This window comes from Hyperolius riggenbachi, chromosome 8 (genome assembly GCF_040937935.1).
Source record: "Hyperolius riggenbachi isolate aHypRig1 chromosome 8, aHypRig1.pri, whole genome shotgun sequence".
Classification (NCBI taxonomy): Eukaryota; Metazoa; Chordata; class Amphibia; order Anura; family Hyperoliidae; genus Hyperolius; species Hyperolius riggenbachi.
The window spans coordinates 274,093,450-274,116,257 of NC_090653.1; the positions used below are offsets into that span (position 1 = coordinate 274,093,450).

Below are 22,808 nucleotides of genomic sequence, written 5' to 3' on the forward strand. Positions count from 1 at the left end.
GGACCCCAGCTGTCCTCAGCAAGCTGTCTGCTAAGCGCCTGACTCAAACATATACAGGTTTTTTTAACCCTAGGAAAAACTGTATAAGATAACAATAAGCAATGCATATATCACACAACTACAGCGATTACTGTAAGAACGTCTTATGGATTACAGCTTCTAAATAGAAACTGAGTTGGATATGGCAATTAGGTAGACAGCATAGATGGTCTCCAACAAAATGGCCACTGCAGCGACTTTCAAAGTACTATGAATAAAGAGGGTTTCTTTGACTTGAACTAAGGAATACCCAGATAGCTCATGGTGACTCAATAGCTTTGACTATCATCATTAGATAATCTTGTTTCAAGATGGGAAAATATCTAAATTGGAATATATATTTAAAATTAGAGTTAAATGTTTAATCCAGATAAATGGTTAATCCCAAATGATTGTAGTGAGGAGAATGAAGTGAGGAGAATATGGAGGCTGTCATAGGACCCGAGGTGGATTATAAAAATCTTAATAGGACCCAGAAGCATGTCATGTGCATATGCCTCTGTGTCGTTATATCAACCCCCCTGCATACTCTGCTGTCCCCCCTAAAAAGATCACCAGGCTAGTGACAATCTGCTTGTCGCTAGCCTGCTTTGTTTACATGAGGCTTGTCAATTAGACTCCTCCGCATCGCTGCTTTTATACAAACTCCTGGGTCGCAGCTTGGCTTCTGATTGGAGGAAGCTAGTAGAGGCTGGGAGCGGCGGAGGGATATTATATAGGGGCGGCGATGCGGAGGAGGCTAATTGACAAGCCTCATGTAAACAAAGCAGGCTAGTGATAAGCAGATTGTCGCTAGCCTGGCGACCTTTTTAGGGGGGGCAGCAGGGGGAGGGGCTGGCGGCGGCAATATAACGACACAGAGGCACATCATTGTGCACATGACATGCCTCTGGGTCCTATTAAGATTCTAATAATCCACCTCGGGTTCTCTTTAAGCAATACTAGTTGCCTGACAGCTCTGCTGAGCTATTTGGCTGCAGTAGTGTCTGAATAAGACCAGAAACAAGCATGCAGCTAATCTTGTCTGAGCTGACAATAATGTCAGAATCATCTGATCTGCATATGTTTGTTCAGGGTCTATGGCTAAAAGTAGGCTTGCTTTTCTGAGTAGCTACCTACTTTTAGCTACTCGCAATTGAAATATTAATTACAGCAGCGGTGACTGTGTGTGAGGGGGGTTAACTTAACTATGCTGCTATCTGATCCAAAGTGCTCCAATCGCGTCACACTTTGCGTTCCAAGTTGCTTTTGGCATGCCACTGACAAGCTCTCCCTTTAGTTAGGGGCACCTCTAGCTACTTAATTCTGAGGTTCTTCAAGCCACCTAATACTAGGGGGCTACTTCATATTGAGGGTACTTCTGGCTACCTAATACTAAGGGGCACCTGTAGCTACCTTTGACGGGGAAGAGAAGTAATAGAGAAGTGACAGCTAGGCCAGCCAGCACTCTAGCAGTGAAGTTTGGCGGGAGTTTGAAGGTTCATGGAGAGCAAAGTCTAGGGTGCCAGGACATCTGTGAATATAGGCTCCTGTGAGGTAAATGCGGGCCTGGCTCCAGGCCACATGAATAGATTTGGGAGTGGCACGACCACGCACTCGCGCATGTGCAGGACATGCCGACTTGTTGAGTGTTTTTTTTCAATCAAGGGACAGATCGGCTGCCAGAGGCTGGAGGAAGCCTCAGGTAAGTAGATCTGTTTTTTTTTTTCTTCTTCCTCGGACCTTCCCTTTAATGAAAGTCTATGGGCTGCACTGCATTGTAAATCACAGCTCTCTGTATCATTTTTAAAATCTTACAATAATAGTAACAGTAAATTATTGTACCCTGTTAGCCATCAGTCAAAGCAAGAAGTTTTGAATCTTAGTTATACATTTTATTGGCTAACTTAAAAGAAAAAGCATAAGCTTTCAGCATACAGGAATTGAGTCTGAAGAAGGTTTATTATCCAAATACTCAATCTTATTCTTTAAATTTATTGCTAATAATAATAATAATATGTTATTGATATTTAGTGATACCACATGGAAAGCATTTTTTTTATTATTATTCATTTCACAAAAAAAAATTAATTCAATACACATTACATAGGACTGTAAAATAACTAACTGCTGAGATATTTCCAGGGTTAAAAAAATCCACAATCACCTTTTTACAACTCTCGTATTATATTATTTATTTATTTATTGTATTATACATGTGTTATTATTATACACGCATTATAATTATTATTAATATTAAATACAAAAATAATAATAAAAATAATAATGTTGTTGTTGTTGTTATGGAAAGTAATGCTAGCTCCAAACAGGCAGGCACTGCGAAAGGCAGCCGGTTATCCAGTCAGTCAATAGGGGTCCTGATTCCAGGCAGGCGCTGTACGGTCAGCCCGTTCCCCTGACAGCGGGGGCCTTGGTTGGTTCCTGGCAGGCGCTGTGCGGGCAGCCCGGGGTCCTCCCCGCCGGGGTGACAGCGCTGGCTGTAGCGCCGGGGAAGATGTCGGAGGGGTGCCCCAGTTTCCGCCTGACGGTCAGTAAGCGGGAGCCGGTGGTCCGGCTGCTGCAGGCGGTGACCGGGCTGGAGCCTCTGTCCTGGTCGGAGGATCACCGGATGGCGGTGTGCACCAGCAGCAACGTGTCCGTCCTGGAGCAAATGTGCGACATCCATGGCTGCAGCCCGGAGCTCAGCCTCCACCGCACCTGCCTGCCCGCCCCGACGCGTACCTGCGTGCTCCGGGTAAGAGGAGGCTCAATGTGTGATGGCTGCAAAGTTGCAACCCCAGGTGTGATGCCTGCTCTATACTATAGTATCCCTGCTCTATAGTATCCCTGCTCTATAGTATCCCTGCTCTATAGTATCCCTGCATCCCCACGTGTGGTACCCGATTTACAGCATCCCTACATCCTTATGAATGATACCTGATTCATAGTATCCCAACATCCCCTGGTGTGATACCTGAATTACAGCATCCTCAGGTTTGATACATGATTTACAGTATCCCTACATCTTTACCTGATTCATAGTATCCCTACAACCCCAGGTGTGATATCTGAATTGTAGTTTACCAGCATTACCAGGTGTAGTACCTGATTTACAGCATCCCTACATCCTTATGTGTGATATCTGATGCATAGTATCCCAATATCCCCTGGTGTGATACCTGAATTACAGCATCCTCAGGTTTGATACATGATTTACAGTATCCCTACATCCTTACCTGATTCATAGTATCCCTACAACCCCAGGTGTGATATCTGAATTACAGCATCCCCAGGTGTGATATCTGATTTACAGCATCCCCAGGCTTAATTTCTGAATGACAGCATCCCTGCATCCCCAGGCTTGATATCTGAATTACAGCATCCCTAGGCGTGATATCTGAATTACAGATTCCCTGCATCCCCAGGCTTGATATCTGAATTACAGATTCCCTGCATCCCCAGGCTTGATATCTGAATTACAGATTCCCTGCATCCCCAGGCTTGATATCTGAATTACAGCATCCCTGCATCCCCAGGCTTGATATCTGAATTACAGCATCCCTGCATCCCCAGGCTTGATATCTGAATTACAGCATCCCTGCATCCCCAGGCTTGATATCTGAATTACAGCATCCCTGCATCCCTAGGCGTGATATCTGAATTACAGATTCCCTGCCTCCTCAGGCATGATATCTGAATTACAACTTCCCTGCATCCCCAGGTGTGATACCTGAATTACTGCATCCCCAGGTGTGATACCTGAATTACTGCATCCCCAGGTGTGATACCTGAATTACTGCATCCCCAGGTGTGATACCTGAATTACTGCATCCCCAGGTGTGATACCTGAATTACTGCATCCCCAGGTGTGATACCTGAATTACTGCATCCCCAGGTGTGATACCTGAATTACTGCATCCCCAGGTGTGATACCTGAATTACTGCATCCCCAGGTGTGATACCTGAATTACTGCATCCCCAGGTGTGATACCTGAATTACTGCATCCCCAGGTGTGATACCTGAATTACTGCATCCCCAGGTGTGATACCTGAATTACTGCATCCCCAGGTGTGATACCTGAATTACTGCATCCCCAGGTGTGATACCTGAATTACTGCATCCCCAGGTGTGATACCTGAATTACTGCATCCCCAGGTGTGATACTTGAATTACTGCATCCCCAGGTGTGATACCTGAATTACTGCATCCCCAGGTGTGATACCTGAATTACTGCATCCCCAGGTGTGATACCTGAATTACTGCATCCCCAGGTGTGATACCTGAATTACTGCATCCCCAGGTGTGATACCTGAATTACTGCATCCCCAGGTGTGATACCTGAATTACTGCATCCCCAGGTGTGATACCTGAATTACTGCATCCCCAGGTGTGATACCTGAATTACTGCATCCCCAGGTGTCATACCTGAATTACTGCATCCCCAGGTGTCATACCTGAATTACTGCATCCCCAGGTGTCATACCTGAATTACTGCATCCCCAGGTGTCATACCTGAATTACTGCATCCCCAGGTGTCATACCTGAATTACTGCATCCCCAGGTGTCATACCTGAATTACTGCATCCCCAGGTGTCATACCTGAATTACTGCATCCCCAGGTGTCATACCTGAATTACTGCATCCCCAGGTGTCATACCTGAATTACTGCATCCCCAGGTGTCATACCTGAATTACTGCATCCCCAGGTGTCATACCTGAATTACCGCATCCCTGCATCCCCAGGTGTGATACCTGAATTACTGCATCCCCAGGTGTGATACCTGAATTACTGCATCCCCAGATGTGATACCTGAATTACCGCATCCCCAGATGTGATACCTGAATTACCGCATCACTGCATCCCCAGGTGTGATACCTGAATTACCACATCCCTGCATCCCCAGGTGTGATATCTGATTTATAGTATCCCTACATCCTCAGGTAAGATCCTAAATCCCCCAGTGTGACATCTGAATAGCTGCATCCCCAGGTGTGATGCCTATATTGTGGTAACACTACATCCCCAGGAGTGATACCTGATTTGTAGCATCCCCAGGTGTGATACCAGAATTGTAGCATCCCCAGGAGTGATACCTGAATTGTAGCATCCCCAGGTGTGATACCAGAATTGTAGCATCCCCAGGTGTGATACCAGAATTGTAGCATCCCCAGGTGTGATACCAGAATTGTAGCATCCCCAGGAGTGATACCAGAATTGTAGCATCCCCAGGAGTGATACCAGAATTGTAGCATCCCCAGGAGTGATACCAGAATTGTAGCATCCCCAGGAGTGATACCTGAATTGTAGCATCCCCAGGAGTGACACCTGAATTGTAGCGTCCCCAGGAGTGACACCTGAATTGTAGCGTCCCCAGGAGTGACACCTGAATTGTAGCGTCCCCAGGAGTGACACCTGAATTGTAGCGTCCCCAGGAGTGATACCTGAATTGTAGCGTCCCCAGGAGTGATACCTGAATTGTAGCGTCCCCAGGAGGGATACCTGAATTGTAGCGTCCCCAGGAGGGATACCTGAATTGTAGCGTCCCCAGGAGGGATACCTGAATTGTAGCGTCCCCAGGAGGGATACCTGAATTGTAGCGTCCCCAGGAGGGATACCTGAATTGTAGCGTCCCCAGGAGGGATACCTGAATTGTAGCGTCCCCAGGAGGGATACCTGAATTGTAGCGTCCCCAGGAGGGATACCTGAATTGTAGCGTCCCCAGGAGGGATACCTGAATTGTAGCGTCCCCAGGAGGGATACCTGAATTGTAGCGTCCCCAGGAGGGATACCTGAATTGTAGCGTCCCCAGGAGGGATACCTGAATTGTAGCGTCCCCAGGAGGGATACCTGAATTGTAGCGTCCCCAGGAGGGATACCTGAATTGTAGCGTCCCCAGGAGGGATACCTGAATTGTAGCGTCCCCAGGAGGGATACCTGAATTGTAGCGTCCCCAGGAGGGATACCTGAATTGTAGCGTCCCCAGGAGGGATACCTGAATTGTAGCGTCCCCAGGAGGGATACCTGAATTGTAGCGTCCCCAGGAGGGATACCTGAATTGTAGCGTCCCCAGGAGGGATACCTGAATTGTAGCGTCCCCAGGAGGGATACCTGAATTGTAGCGTCCCCAGGAGGGATACCTGAATTGTAGCGTCCCCAGGAGGGATACCTGAATTGTAGCGTCCCCAGGAGGGATACCTGAATTGTAGCGTCCCCAGGAGGGATACCTGAATTGTAGCGTCCCCAGGAGGGATACCTGAATTGTAGCGTCCCCAGGAGGGATACCTGAATTGTAGCGTCCCCAGGAGGGATACCTGAATTGTAGCGTCCCCAGGAGGGATACCTGAATTGTAGCGTCCCCAGGAGGGATACCTGAATTGTAGCGTCCCCAGGAGGGATACCTGAATTGTAGCGTCCCCAGGAGGGATACCTGAATTGTAGCGTCCCCAGGAGGGATACCTGAATTGTAGCGTCCCCAGGAGGGATACCTGAATTGTAGCGTCCCCAGGAGGGATACCTGAATTGTAGCGTCCCCAGGAGGGATACCTGAATTGTAGCGTCCCCAGGAGGGATACCTGAATTGTAGCGACCCCAGGAGGGTACCTGAATTGTAGCGACCCCAGGAGGGATACCTGAATTGTAGCGACCCCAGGAGGGATACCTGAATTGTAGCGTCCCCAGGAGGGATACCTGAATTGTAGCGTCCCCAGGAGGGATACCTGAATTGTAGCGTCCCCAGGAGGGATACCTGAATTGTAGCGTCCCCAGGAGGGATACCTGAATTGTAGCGTCCCCAGGAGGGATACCTGAATTGTAGCGTCCCCAGGAGGGATACCTGAATTGTAGCGTCCCCAGGAGGGATACCTGAATTGTAGCGTCCCCAGGAGGGATACCTGAATTGTAGCGTCCCCAGGAGGGATACCTGAATTGTAGCGTCCCCAGGAGTGATGCAGCGTCCCCAGGAGGGATACCTGAATTGTAGCGTCCCCAGGAGTGATACCTGAATTGTAGCGTCCCCAGGAGTGATACCTGAATTGTAGCGTCCCCAGGAGTGATACCTGAATTGTAGCGTCCCCAGGAGGGATACCTGAATTGTAGCGTCCCCAGGAGGGATACCTGAATTGTAGCGTCCCCAGGAGGGATACCTGAATTGTAGCGTCCCCAGGAGGGATACCTGAATTGTAGCGTCCCCAGGAGGGATACCTGAATTGTAGCGTCCCCAGGAGGGATACCTGAATTGTAGCGTCCCCAGGAGGGATACCTGAATTGTAGCGTCCCCAGGAGGGATACCTGAATTGTAGCGTCCCCAGGAGTGATGCAGCGTCCCCAGGAGTGATACCTGAATTGTAGCGTCCCCAGGAGTGATGCAGCGTCCCCAGGAGTGATACCTGAATTGTAGCGTCCCCAGGAGTGATACCGGATTTATAGTAACCCTATATCCTCAAGTGAGATATCTGAATTGTAGCATCCCAAGAGTTTATACCTGGATTATAGCATCCCTACATCCCCACATGTGATACCTGAATTGTATCCTTACATCTCCAGCTGTGATACATATTAGTATCCGTACATCCCCAGCTGAGATATCTGAATTGTATCTATACATTCCCAGCTGTGATATGTGAATTTTAGTATCCCTACATCCTCAGGTGTCATTTCTGAATTGTAGTATCCTTAAATCCCCAGGTGGGATACTTGAATTGTAACATCCCTACACCATCATGCTTGATACCTTTATTGTGGCATCCCTGAATTTTGACAGTGTTACCTGAATTGTAGCAAACCTAGGTTTACAGTTTACAAACAAACCTGAACTGAAAATGAATTTATAATATAAAATGTAATACAAATGCGAGACTCGGGAAAGTTCTAAGGGCTGAATTCTAAATAGCAGCCATGGATAAAAAGCACTGTTTTTTAACGATCTTGCAATGCAAAAAAAAAAAAAAAAAAAAAAGGGTCTTTAAAGTTGCCAGAAGGAATCATACTATGCCTACCCATTTTTATGTAACCTGTCAGTTCAGGTAAGCTTTAAAGAGAATCTGTACTCTAAAATTCTTACAATAAAAAGCACACCATTCTATTCATTATGTTATCCTGGGCCCCTCTGTGCTGTTTCTGCCACTCCCTGCTGCAATCCTGGCTTGTAATTGCCAGTTTTAGGCAGTGTTTACAAACAAGACTTGGCTGCTAACAGCATGTGATAGGCTGAGAGTAGCTCAGTGTGTGACTCATACAGAGATTGCAGGGGCGTGGAGAGGGTGTGTATAGCTTCTATCCTATCACAAGCAGACCAGCACATTCCAGCCTGAGTGCCTGAGCCCGACAAAGCCGTCAGATGAAAGATGATTAGATTATATAACAGAGATAATACAGCCAATGTGCAACTAGGAAAGGCTGCAGTAAGACAGAGCACATTAGAACAGGTATAGGAACTTATAGGATAGAAGAAATAAGGATGAACATTTTGTTACAGAGTCTCTTTAAACTATATAATTGTTCCATCCAGTGGTTTGGTACCTGAAATGTAGCATCCCTGCATCCCCTGTTTTGAATTTCAAAATGGAGCATCCCTACATCCCCAGGTGTAGTACCTAAATTGTCCCTGTGTAAATTGAATCCTCCTTGCATCCCCAAATGCAGAATCAGAAGGTTCACATCTCCAAATTGTAGCATCCCAGCATTCCCAGATATAAAACCTGAATTGTATCACTTCTGGTACTAAGTTCTACTTTAACCACTTGCCGACCGCACGCTTATACCGTGCGTCGGCAAAGTGGCAGCTGCAGGACCAGCGACGCAAAAGTTCTGCGTCGCCGGCTGCAGGCTAATCAATCAGGAAGCAGCCGCTCGCGTGAGCGGCTGCTTCCTGTCAATTCACGGCGGGGGGCTCCGTGAATAGCCTGCGGGCCGCCGATCGCGGCTCGCAGGCTAAATGTAAACACAAGCGGAAATAATCCGCTTTGTTTACATTGTACGGCGCTGCTGCGCAGCAGCGTCGTAAGGCAGATCGGCGATCCCCGGCCAATCAGCGGCCGGGGATCGCCGCCATGTGACAGGGGACAGCCTGTCACTGGCTGCACAGGACGGATAGCGTCCTGTGCAGCCCAGATCACCAGGGGGGACAGGGAGGAGGGGAATCTCGCCGCGGAGGGGGGCTTTGAGGTGCCCCCCCTGCAACACCCATCAGGCAGGAGCGATCAGACCCCCCCCAGCACATCATCCCCCTAGTGGGGAAAAAAGGGGGGCGATCTGGTCGCTCTGCCTGCACCCTGATCTGTGCTGGGGGCTGCACAGCCCACCCAGCACAGATCAGCTAAAACCGCGCTGGTCCTTAAGGAGGGGTAAAGGGTGGGTCCTCAAGTGGTTAATATCTATTGCTGTAATGTTGCCATGTCTTCACACTGAAATGCATCTCTCTCATCTTGCAGGTCGGCTCAGCAAAAGAGATTGAATATTGTAGAGCCAAGTTTGCACGATCCAGCGACCCAACAGTTAGCCAGCGATTCATGATGGACAGAGCCTTTAACCCAGGAGGAAATGGCTTGCCTCCCTTACAAGGATACAAATATGCCTGCTGGTCTCCAATGGGCTGTGATTCCAATGGAAGATGCCTTTTAGCTGCTCTCACTTTGGATAACCGGTTGACCATCAATGCAAACATTGACAGACTTCAGTGGAAGCAGCTGGCAGACTTAACGGACATGTATGGGGATCGCCTAGCTGAAAGTAAGTACACCACAACTGAAGGCGCCACCCATGTGGTGTTGGAGGACTTCTCAGAGTTTGAACGACGGCATACCATGCAGACTCCTGTGCGGATGGAGTGGTCGGCGATATGCACCACCCAGGAGATCATGGAAAACAACACGTGTCGGGACGTTGGCACCGTTCTGTTGGCGGTGCTTTTTGAAAATGGAGATATAGCTGTTTGGCAGTTTCAGCTCCCTATAAAAGACCGCAGCTCTGTTATTTCCTGTAACACCATTGTTTCCGGGGTGGAGTCTCCCAGCACGTTGGCATGGTGGGAGTATGAACACAGCAACCGTAAAATGAGCGGACTGATCATAGGCAGCACTATGGGCCCTGTGAAAATCATTCCGGTGAACTTGAAGGCCGTCAAAGGATACTTCACGCTTCGGCAGCCAGTGATACTTTGGCAAGAAGCAGACCGTTTGCCAGTTAACAGTATTAGGTGTATATCCCTTTTTCACCCGTACCAAAAGTGTAGCTGCAGTCTTGTGGTTGCTGCCCGCGGTTCCTATGTGTTTTGGTGTCTCTTGCTGATCTCAAAAGCAGGGCTCAACGTTCACAATTCCCATGTCACTGGACTACACTCATTACCAATTAATTCTTTGTCTGTGGACAGGCAGAACGGAACGATTTACTCAAGTTCTGTTGACGGAAAAGTCCAGCAGTTGATACCCATTTTCACCAACATGGCTTTGAAGTTCGAACATCAACCCATCAGCCTTTCAAACATGTTTGGGTCGGTGAAATGTCACGGAATTGCTGTAAGTCCTTTCGGAGTCTATCTCGCTTGCGTCACCTCGGAAGGCATGAACAATGGACTTCATCCTGTGAATAAGAACTTCCAAGTAAGTTTTTTAACCCTCAAGACGTTTGAAGAGGCCGCAGCTCAGCTTCTTGAGAGCTCTAGCCAAAACCTCTTTCGGCAGATGGATCTGACCGACCTTGTTCGCTGGAAGATTGTGAAGGATAAGATAATTCCTCAGTTTTTGATGGATGCCTTGGACAAAAAGATAGATGGGGGGCCATTGTACTTTTGGAAATTCCGTCTTTTCCTTCTGAGAATTTGGTATCAGTCTTTCAAAAAAGCGTCCGCAGAAATTATATTTAAGATACCTCCCAGGGAACCTAAGTCTTCGAGGACTGAGGAGAGCATAGTGGAGAACAGTGTATGTGAGGAACAGGGGAACCAAGATGAGGACAAGGCAGAGAGCAAGCATAGCCCTGCTAAAATAACAAAAGACATTGTGGACCCTGATGGTGACTCCCCAGCCGATGAAGGCCTTCAGGAAATCCAGAAGAAAATTGATGCAGTGGAAGCATATCTGACCAAAGAACACATGAAACATGTATTGGGAGAAGTCTACCTGCACACTGGCATCACAGAATATACCACTATCCCTACTCGTGGCGTCTGTGCCTACCTACTGGCCAATAGTGACACCGATGACAGAACAGCACAGGTGCACCAGCTCATTCTTTTTTGTTTTTTTGTTGTTTTTTTTTTACCAAGTTTTAACAATTTGTAGTTACCAGAATTCCAATTTCATCCCCTTGCCAGGTGCCTGGTTGTCATGCTGAACTTTTGGTTTTAGTTTTTTTTTCACACACCTGCAGCAAGCATGCAGCCAGTGGAGTCACACCAGATTCAAAGCATCTGATCTACATGCTCATTCTAGGCCAGTAATTTTAAAGGACAACTGAAGCGAGAGGGATATGGTGGCTGCCATATTTATTTCATTTTAAACAGTACCAGTTGCCTGGCTTTCTTGCTGATCCTCTGCCTCTAATACTTTTTAGCCATAGACCCAGAACAAGCATGCAGCGGATTAGGTGTTTCTGACATTTTCAGATCTGACAAGATTACCTACATGCTTGTTTCTGGTGTGATTCAGACACTACTGCGGCCAAATAGATCAGCAGGGCTCCCAAGCAACTGGTATTGTTTAAAAGGAAATAAATGCAGCAGCCTCCATATGTCTCACTTCAGTTGTCATTTAAAGGAGGCCTGAGACAAAATACTAAAAGCATTTATAATTTCCAGGGGCTTCTTCCAGCCCCCTTCAGTCTGTGGGCTCCCGGAATGGTACATTTGCCCAGTCGTGATCTACTAGACACGTGCACCCCACTTGCACGGGCAGAACGCTCCCAGGCCATGGGAGTATGACGAAGGCGCACACAAAACCAGGCAGTGCATGCGCGGTAGATCATGACTGGGGCAGACTGTAGGGTTATACAGGGCCAGGATTGGACCAGCGATGGAGCCCATGGCCTGAAGAGGGCTGGAAGAAACCCCAGGTACATATAAATTATTTTATACTTTCTTCTCAGGTATATGAAGGGCACTGAGCACCCATCACAACTTTTTGTTTTTTTCAATGAGCTTCCATTCATGCCAGGAGCTGTAGTCACTACTCACATCGAAATACTACAGCTCCCAGCATGCATTGTTGCATGCATCTCCCAGCATGTATTGCAGCCAGAAGTGCGCTCCACAGGTGCAATGTTTGGACTGCAGATGGTGATGATGATGCAATCCGCACGCATGCCGGGGCTGAAAGAGCTTTTTTTTTTTCTCCAATAGATCTCATTCAAAATACCTTGTTACTTGCCCTTACACTAGCCACTTCCTGCATTTTAGACTCCCATAGCTACAGACTGCAGTGTCTCACAGAGATGTGTCTGTGCCCCACCCTCTTGCAGCTGAGCAGAATGATGTTGCCAAGCAGTAGCAGCCTCAGCCACTGAGCTGCTTTTTAACTCCGTCAGTTTTAAACCGATACCAAAGCCCCCTGACCCAAGGCAAAGCTACCTAAAAGGTCATCTCAGAGGAATGTTCATGCTGGATTCACATACCTCTGTTCATTGCGCAGAGAGGAAGAGGCAGGGTGGCTGTGATGTTCCCTCCTATCCCCTCTTCTTCCCTGCACCAATGAGGAGGGAATATGAGAGTGATGGCAGAGAACATTGCGGCAAGCCCGCCTCTTCCTGTCTGAAAATGTGACTTTAGTCAAAAGTCAGATTTTTCAAGGAGTGATTACGGAGACCGGGGGAACAAGGAGAGGTATGGACAATGCACAGAGGTATGTGGATCCAGCATAAACAGACCTCTGTGCTTACCATAGGTTGTTGTGTCACAGTTAATGTGTACTTTAAGTAATTCCTGCAAATCATGAACGTCCTATTTGTGATCAATTATGCTGAAGAACATGTGTGCGCATTTATGCCCTTCCGTCAGTGGCATGAAGTAGTTAAAGCAGAATTCTGGACATATAAAAAAAAAAAATAACATACTAAGCTGTGAGGAGAACAGATACCACCTCCTCAGGAAGATTCTTGTTCTGCCTGCTACCCCTTGTGGTTTGTGGCAGCTCTAGTATACTCTGAAACCTTCATCACTTAAAGGAAACCAGAGCCGAGTGGAAAAAAAAAATTCATACATACCTGGGGCTTCCTCCGGCCTGATCGCTCCCTCACCTCTGTTCTCTGCCTCCTGGATCTTCAGTAACGAGTCCCGGTATCTTGGCCAGTTGGGGCTTACGGCGCATGCACGGCTTCCATTGCTGAGAGCTTTTTGCGCAGGTGCAGAACTCTCCTGGCTTCGGAAGCTAGACAGGGGAGCACATGCAGCCGCACTGCGCATGCACTGACTGGCCGGGACCTGTTACTGAAGATCCAGGAGGTGGACGACGGCGCAGAGGTAGCGATCAGGCCTGAGGGGGCTGGAGGAAGCCCCAGGTATGTATGAAATTTTTTTTTTCCACTTATCTCTGGTACACTTCTTTTTAAGAGAATCTAAAGTGAATTAAAAAGAAAAAAAACATACCTAAGTAGAGGGAACGCTCTGGGTCCTAATGAGCCTTCCTGTTCCTCTCACGGTCCCTGCGTTCCAGCGCCAACTCCTCCATTCAAATCCGCGGGAAGCTTCGGAAGTCTTCGGAGCTTATGTGCTCCCGAAGATGGGTGACTCCGTACTGAGCATGTGTGAGAGAGCGTGCTCATGCATGCGCAGTATGGAGCGGCCGCCTTCAGGAGCACTCTCATTTCTGAAGACTTCCTAAGACTTGCAGAGAGCAGTATCTGACGCATCAGTCAAAGACTGCTAAGGAAGCCAGCGCTGGAGTGAAGGGACTGTGAGAGGAACGGGAGGGCTCTATAGGACCAAAAGCCTAGGTAAGTATCTGTTTTTGTTTTTCTTTAATTCACTATACCTACCTACCCTCTTTCCTCCCTGTCCTCTTCAGCATTGTGCTTGTTACCCCATTACATATGCTTCATAAGAGAGTGTTGTAGCTTCCCGGTGACTCAGAATTGGTCTTTGCCTTGTACAGGTTCTCATTGGTCATGTGGAGAAGAAGATGAACAAGCAGACATTCGCTGAGTACTGCAGTCTGTGTAAGGAAGTGCTGCCGTTCACTGACAGTAAAAAGGCCATCTGCCCTAACGGACATGTCTGGCTCAGGTAGGCCTGCTAAAGCCTACTTAAAGAAGACCTGTCATTCCTGAAATACCGATCGTAGTTCCAGACAGGTTGTGACTCTTCTGGCGTACGTTGTTTACCAAAATTGCTGTTTTCATAACCAGGTTGTTTCTGTGAAAATATGCTCATTAGTTTAAGAGCCCTGGATTTGAATGTCAAAGAAGGTGCTGCTGAGGGGAGTGGTTAATTTACATAAAAACAATAATGAATCCTCTGCACTCAAACTCTCACTACAACGTGAATGCAAGTTGTATTCGGTTGCAGTAAATGGAGGATATTCGCTTCCACACTGGTTTGCATGCAAAAGCATTTTGTACCAGAACCTTTCACCTGCGTTTAGGTTCCTCCAAGTTGAAAGGGTCCCCTGTGTATGGAACATACACAGGGGGCCCTTTCGACCTGGAGGAACCTCAACGCAGGTGAAAGGTTCTGGTACAGAATGCTATAATGGCCTCTACAGGAGCTGTAGAGGCCAGTATAGAACATATCTCTAACCTACATAGTTCTGCAGTATGATTCCTTAGCAAAATAAATTGCTTTCACCGCTCTTCCTATTGGTATCAGTAAAAAACGCAGTCAGGTTTTTGTTGCTGTCAGTGTCACTACGGTTGAAGTAACCCTATTCATTGGAGCAGTAAGAGAAGGCAAATGTCACGAGGGATGGACAGCAGTATGATCTTCCTCGCCTTGATACAGAAAGCGGTTTTACTGCTGCCTGTGTTCCTGCTGGAAGGAGTTTTGCTTCCTGTCAAAGTATTACTATAGTTAAACTGTATCTATAAAGTGACATTAAATCTCCTTTGTAAATGTACTTCCCTCCAGCCCATAGGCGGCGGAAAGTGGCTGTAGTCCGATCCTCTGCCCTGCAAAACGGATCATTTTAAAATGTCTGTTTAGCCTTAAAAACTGCAAAAAAACTTTTAAAACGTCCATTTTGCAGGAAGATGTTAAACCTAAAATAGAACATAAATATAATTTATATAGAATATTTAAAAAAAGGTCATGTTTAGGAGTAGGAGGATAGATACAATTGTTTATCTAATCAGTTGATTTTCACCTTGGGTTCACTTATTATCATTTATATAGTGACGACCTCTACAACCCCATCTACACGATAGGATTCTTTGTGCGATTCGATTACGATTCTATTTACGATCCGATTAAATCTGACATGTCCAATCGGGATTCGATTCAGTTCAATTTGCCATTGTTTTGCAATCACAAATAGAATTGAATCGAATCAAATCCGATCGGACATGTCGGATTTTATCGGATCGTAAATAGAATTGTAATCAAATCGCACAAAGAATCATATCGTTTAGATTAAACTTACCACAGCGCTGTAGAGAGTATATTGTCACTCAACTGTCCCTCAGCGGGGCTCACAATCTAATCACCACCACAGTCCTATGTCTATATATGTATCGTGTAGTGTATGTATTGTAGTCTAGGGCCAATTTAGGGGGAAGCCAATTAACTTATCTGTATGTTTTTGGGGTGTGGGAGGAAACCAGAGTGCCCAGAGGTAACCCACACAGACACAGGGAGAACATACAAACTCCTTGCAGATGTTGGTCTGGCTGGGATTCAAACCGGGGACCCAGCGCTGCAAGGCGAGAGCGCTGCCCACTACGCCACCATGCTGCACAGTTTAGATAACTACTCACTTGAGACATATAAGAAATTCTGTCCGGCTTCAGACTGGAATGAAGCATTTTCCTTCTCATCAGTAACCGTAGGTTGTATTTTATTGTTCCAGGTGTTTCTTGACGTACCAGGCCTGTCAGGCTCTGGAATATCGGAGGTGCCTTCTGCGGGACAGCATTGCAAGACATTCCGTTCCTGAAGGTAAACGTCCCTTCCTGATATTATACAGCCCCCTCTGGACAGAGTTTTAACTCACGTCTTGACTAGAGATGGTGAATGAGATGCAAGTAATTTTTAGTTGATGCAGGATTATGTAAATTTTGTATGCAAATGTGCGCAGTTTGAAAATGGACCAATCAAATTTTACCTTAGCAAGATTTGATAGGTTCACGCTGCATACATTTATATACAAGATTTGCATAAACGTGTAATTATTTGCATCTCATTGACCATCCCTAGTCTTGACATCTATTAAAGTAAAAGAAAAGGCAAACTTTTCATTTTGGATACCATGTTAAAAAATGAAACCACCTGTCAGGATTTTTTACTTTCGGTGTCCCACAATGAGATAGTTGGCTTCAGGAGACAAATTGCGATACTTTTCAGAATGTTACAGTTGTCACTGGGTATGTTGCTAGGGGTACATTTGCAATAAGCACACCCACTTCCTGTGACAGACTTCCTGATGGGAGATCGGACCTTCTCCTTATGGAGTGATTTTCTCTAACTCCCTGTTACCAGAGCATTATAGCCCCAGTTCAAGCATTGTTGCTATTTGTTGTTTGTTTTAAATATATTCATTAGAAAATTAATTATGCATCAACATTTTTGTAAAAAAAAAAAAAAAAACTGTCGTCCTCATCAACTTGCAATTACATACTCGCTCCCTCCCATTCAGTTTAACTCACTATTAAGCGGCTGCTGAGAAACTTCAAAACACCCCATTCGCTGTCGTCTGAATTTAGTGAGCTGCTGGGGGTGGCAAAGGTACAGCCCTTACCAGAGTCCAATACCAATTTAAAGAGGCCCTGTAGTGCCATATAGTAGAATGCAATAGATTATTCAGGATACCCACTTTTATGGTAACCTTCCTGGTTTCAACATCCAAAACACTTCCTGTATCTATTTATTGCTGTATATTCATATCTTGCCCCGCCCTCCCAGTGATGCTTATGCTGGATACACACGGTGCGTTCATACACTCGATTTTCCCGTCAATTCGTTTATTTCCAACATGTCCGATTTGGATTTCGATGGATCGTTAGGTCGATTCGCATGCAAAGTATGCCGAATCGACCTAACGATCCATCGAAATCCAAATCGGACATGTTGGAAATAAACGAATCGACGGGAATCGACGGGAAAATCGAGTGCACGAACGCACCGTGTGTATCCAGCATTAGCCTAGGCTGTTTAGCTATGCGGAATTCTCTTCCCAGAGAATTCTAGATCATCAGCCATTATATTGGCTTTATAATTCACAGAAACAAACATTCTGCAGAGCTGCGCCTGACAGGACTAAAGAGGTTGCTACCTGTGGTAAATTTCAGAATGTAAATCGAGGACAGGAAATATTTTGCAGTGGGCAACCATTTAATAATTTATAAGTTCATTTGTAAAAGGAAAAAATATGAATAGAAAATTAATTGTATTAATTTTGTTACGTTCACTACTTTAACAACCTCACGACCGCCCCCACGCCGATGGGCGTGGCCGCGACGGCAGACCCAGGGTCGCCTAAAGCCAATTGACGTCAGGTCCTGGGGCCGGCTACTGCAGGAGATCGCACGCAGGATGCGCAGGCATCTCCTGCTTGGGAGGTGGACCCTGCCTTCAATCTCTGAGCGGCAATTGCCGCTCAGGAGTCTTTTCTGTTAGTACAGTGCTGCGATCTGCAGCAGCGCTGTACTGGGGACAGCCTTGTGACACGACTGTCCCCCTGGGGATCAAGAGAGCGATCAGCTGTCATAGGCTGAAGCCTTTGACAGCCGATCGCCATGATTGGCCGGCTGGGGGAAGGGAGGGTTTAATAAAAATAAATTGTAAACACATAATTAAAAAAAACCAAATATTGATTTAAAAAATAAACATTGGGGGGGAGGGGGCGATTAGACCCCACCAACAGAGAGCTCTATTGGTGGGGGGAAAAGGGGGGAAATCACTAGTGTTGTGCGGCCCTGCAGCTTGGCCTTAAAGCTGCAGTGACCTATTTAGAAAAAAATAGCCTGGTCTTTAGGGGGGGGGTTACCACTGTGGTCCTGAAGAGAAAAAAAAACGTATGATATGAGTTGTCTGTGTAAGGATAACAAATAGAACAATAGTAGCAAAGAAAAGAATCTTGTTATCGAGTTTTTTTATTATAATAACATTGCATCATTCTGTCATATTTGCAGTTTAGAAACCACACACTGTCTTTTAAGCTATAAGACAAAGCAGAAATAATGACCCTTTGCACTCTCCTGCAGTGAAACCTTATCTCAAGCTGTCTCTCACTGTTTCTTGGCTGTTTAAGTGCTTCAGAAAACAGGACTGTATTCCACCGAGTGGGCGGTAGAGCTCAGAGAAGCTCTTTTGCATAGATGACTGAAGTTTTTTTTTTTTTTTTTTTTTAATCCTGTGCAGGAAAAACAACATGAGACTTTTTTCTTTGCTACTAATGTTCTATTTCTTAGCTGTACTACACAAGTAATTCATTATCTCATAAGTTTATGTTAGCTTCAGGTTTGCTTGAACCTATCATATAGTATATGGTGGTGGCAGAGTCCAGCTGCCTTTATTGATACAGTACATACACTAGGTTACATGTTCAGGACTCAAACCTGTGATGAATCGACACCTGTGGAACCACTGAACCCTGTTGTATTCCTGCTATGTTGCATCAGACAGTCACAATCATGTCAATAACTTGAGTCGTTTTAGTCTGTGCAGCACTCAGCATTGTGATAGTTGTAATAATGGCCTCAAGTCACTAAGCTTTATCAAACACTTTATCAACGATTGATAATTTACCTCATGAGTAAAATCTCATTTTGAATTCACTAACGTGTTATATATATTTATTGAACGGTTTATTGTTAAAACATTTGATAAATATATAACACCTTAGTAAATGCAAAATGAGATTTTACCCATGAGGTAAATTATCAACCGTTCGATAAAGTGTTTGATAAAGCTTAGTGACTTGAGGCCAATGTGTTTGGCCTCCATCATCTCCTCCACTGATATACTTCTTCTGTGTATTGTCTTCCAGATCTGGACTGGATTAAGAGACTTCTGAAAGGACCATGCACACTTTGTGACTCTCCCATTTTCTAGTAGATGTTTTGGTCGTCGTCCCCTCCCTCCCCCCCAAGCACAGATCTTGCACAGTCCCCTCACGCCACCTGTGACACAAACCTGACCACCAGGCTGGCTTTATCTTTAGATCGTGAATATACACTTCAGTATTACCACTGAGGGATACTACAGAAGGAGCACAAGTGTCTAACTCAGCCAGCCAATCAGAAGCTGGCTCTCTTTGTGTGACTGCAGTAGCCTTGGATTTACCCAATCGGTGGAGCAGCTTGTGTATCGCCAAGATGGTCGCCGTCGTGTCTACCTTCTAACTTGTTTAGATGAAGCCAGTATTGCTTGCAAGTGTGTGTGTGTGTGTGTGTACACGCCCCAGAGTGGAGGTCCACGTTGTTTATTTGATGCACTTTGAGGAGCTCATGGTTCTGTGCAGTCATCCCAGTTTCTTTGGGCACAGAAATAGGGCAGTGTTATGCTTGGTACATGTAATGCAATTTTCTGACAAATATACTGTCAGATCGATTATTTCCAATACGTACAATTTTTCATAAAAGTAAAGGGGAAATCCGATCGGACATGTTGGAAATAATCGATCTGACAGTAAATCTGTCAGAAATTTGCATCGTGTGTACCTTGCATTACTTTCCCTGTGTCCAGAGTGAGAGTCTGTATTCTGTTCTCTTTAAAAAATTGATTTGATTAGTTCCTGAAAATTTGAACCTCAGATGTGTATTATGTGCCATCTTACCTCCAGACTGGCATCTCTTTCTGCCTTTGTTCCTTCATAAAATATCAGGCCAGAGTACTGCACTGCTACCCCTCATCTCTGTGTGTTATTGCTTTCCTAACTGACTTTCTCTACTTTCCATTTGCTGTGCCTGTGATGGGTCATTTCGAGCTTTCAGAAATCTCAAAATTAGTTTATTATGCGCGGGAGAGAGAAGAAAAAGTTCACTCCCATACCAAGTGTTTTTCATTTCAGATCTGTATTTGCCATGGTAGAGAAATCTTGAAATCCGTCCATACATATGGAAATCCTGAAGGTCGGGGATAACAACTGCCGGTAACCACAATCATTATAAAATAGCACTATGTGGTATCCTCAAGCATCCATGACCTTTGCACATTTGTGTGTGTGTGTGTGTGTGTGTGTGTGTGTGTGTGTGTGTGTGTGTGTGTGTGTGTGTGTACAGACAGACCTGATATAGACAACCTCTATGCCTTGTGTGGATTTAGCTAGAGATGGTCAATGAGATGCTATTAAAGTGGTGCTTCAGTGTAAATTAATACAGTGCAAAGTGAGAAGTTAAAGAGACTCTGTAACAAAATTTTCAGCCTTAGTTCTTTTATCCTATAAGTTCCTTTCCCTGTTCTAATGTGCTACTGCAGCCTTTCCTAATTGCACAGTGGCTGTGTTATCTCTGTTATATGATCTAATCTGTTTTCTTCTGTGGGCTCTGTCGGCTAAGGCTGGAATGTGTGGAATGTGCAGGGCTGCTTGTGATTGGTAGAAGCTATACACACCCCCTCCAGGCCCCCTGCAGGCTCTGTATGACTCACACACTGCTTATGTGAGCCTATCACAAGCTGGTTAGTTTGTTTGTAAACACTGCCTAAAACTGGCAATTACAAGCCAGGTTTGCAGCAGAGAGTGGCAGAAACAGCACAGAGGGGCCCAGGAGAACATAATGAATAGAATGGTATGCTTTTTATTGTAAGATTTTAGAGTACAGATTCTTTTTAAAGGGGTTATTTCGCGAAAAAAGTAGGCAGTTAAAAAATGTGACAGATAACAGGTTTTGGGCCAGTCCATCTTTTTAAGGGGGATTTTCAGGCCTTTCTTTGTTTTCAACAGCATTTCCTGAACAACAGTTGCGAAATCTAACTGACATAATAGTGTGCAAGTGATTAGGAAGGCTGGCTGGTATCTTGCTATTTTGGCAGTTAAACTGCTGTTCAGGAAATGCTGTTGAAAACAAAGAAAGCCCTGAGAACCCCCCTTAAAAAGATGGACTGGCTCAAAACCTGTCATCTGTCACATTTTTTTAACTGCCTACTTTTTTCCGCAAAATAACCCCTTTAAGGATAGAAGAGAGATCAAGAAATGATTGATATTTACCATGTAATGTGTTCATGTTGTTTGATCCACAATCAGCCTGCACGTCATCATCTTTACTGCTGGCAGACATGAACAAACTAAACACCAAGTACCATTATCTATAACAACACCCCCTAACAATGCCATAGGCTAAAAAGTTGTTTTTTTTTTATTACACTGTGGGAGGGTTTCATCACAATATCAGCCATATAGAAGACCCCCCCCCCCTGATGATCTATTAAAATAAAGGTAAATATTTCTGGGGGGGGGGGGGGTGTCAGCTACTGATTGGTATGAAGTTTAACCCTTGGTTGCTGTTCCTCTTTAATTCCAATTTGCATGCAAATATAATGCAAATTGTATGCTGTTTGGATTTGAGTCAGTAGGGCATACTTTCTGTTGATTTTCCTATTCCTTGGTTCTTTGGGTGAGGGAAGCTTCTGGCTCCCCAGGGGCTGTCCCATCCTCTTTCACTGGCCTCTTCCAGTGCTGGGACCCACCCAAAACTGCTTGTCAACAGCTCGCGCATGCGCAGTAGCCCGGACCTGATCGGGCTCTGCTATTTACACCGTATACCAAGCGGGTCCATGCTACTGCACAGGCGCATTGCAGCCGCGCTTCAGGGGTCTTATCACTGGATCAGCCTAGCTCAGGAGTATGGAGTAAGCCTCTGTAGGATCCAGAGGCTTCCCCCTCCCGAGCTAAGTATCCAAAATAGACTGTAGCAAACCGCACAGGTCTGCTTTAAATTTGCATGCAAGCTAGAATTCTGTAGCTCTCATTAGCCATTTGTACCTGTAGCTTTATTCTGCAGATGTTAGGACAGTACTCGCCTATAAGACATTACAGAGCATTGTTGTCTGCTGATGCCAGCTTTATAAGCCCGCATCAGCCGATAGGTTTCGCCAAGGTGTGCAAGTTTACCTTTCCCTTTTGATGTTGCCATAGAAACCGGACACTCCCCTCTAATGCTTTGGCTGAGAGAATCCTCTTCAGCACATTGGGTTTTGTTCTAACATCTTTCTTACAGCAGATGTTTCACCCAACTAAACTGTTTCCTTTACAGACCTCTTTATACATCAGGCTCTCTCGGTATCCATCTACTACTATATGGTAATCACTGATACACCTGTTGGCGTTAGGACCTCCAGATAAGGGGCGGGGTCACCAGTACACAACTTTGATTGGCCAGTACTGTGGCAGCCACCAGCGTCTGTTCCAGGATCTTTTTATGTGTAAATATTTCTGTGTCTGTTCTTATGAGTGTATTTCTGTATATTTATATACCTATTTTCTACGTTTGTTTTTTTTCTGTAAATGTTCAGAAAGTGAAATTAAAAAGGTTTATGATGCCAAAATAATGTGCTTCTTGATTGTTGTAAATAAACTGTATTTTATTTCTTCTTTTCTGTGGTACCTGAAATGCGTACAAGAGGAATCTGCGCGGGAGACTTGGGCGCAGGATACAGCCGGTATATGGCTGATCCTGCTGCTGCACAAGTTCCCGGTGGCATTAAATACTATT

General features: G+C 45.6%; 1 protein-coding gene across 1 annotated transcript; it reads left to right on the top strand.

Moving 5' to 3' along the window:
* Window positions 1–2,453: 2,453 nt before the first annotated feature.
* Window positions 2,454–22,644, top strand: GTF3C4 (general transcription factor IIIC subunit 4). The gene is made up of 6 exons (XM_068248922.1): window positions 2,454–2,773; window positions 9,449–11,230; window positions 14,099–14,229; window positions 16,007–16,095; window positions 19,145–20,248; window positions 22,350–22,644. Exons 1-5 carry the CDS (start codon window positions 2,534–2,536, stop codon window positions 19,207–19,209), a joined length of 2,307 nt encoding a protein of 768 aa, XP_068105023.1. The 5' UTR covers window positions 2,454–2,533; the 3' UTR covers window positions 19,210–20,248; window positions 22,350–22,644.
* Window positions 22,645–22,808: the final 164 nt, after the last annotated feature.

Excerpts from the sequence above, each read along its gene's own strand:
- GTF3C4 (XM_068248922.1), top strand. The coding sequence starts at position 2,534 with ATGTCGGAGGGGTGCCCCAGTTTCCGCCTGACGGTCAGTAAGCGGGAG. Across the intron at positions 11,231-14,098 it reads CCGATGACAGAACAGCACAG|GTTCTCATTGGTCATGTGGA; the intron begins GTGCACCAGCTC and ends TGCCTTGTACAG. Across the intron at positions 16,096-19,144 it reads AAGACATTCCGTTCCTGAAG|ATCTGGACTGGATTAAGAGA; the intron begins GTAAACGTCCCT and ends ATTGTCTTCCAG.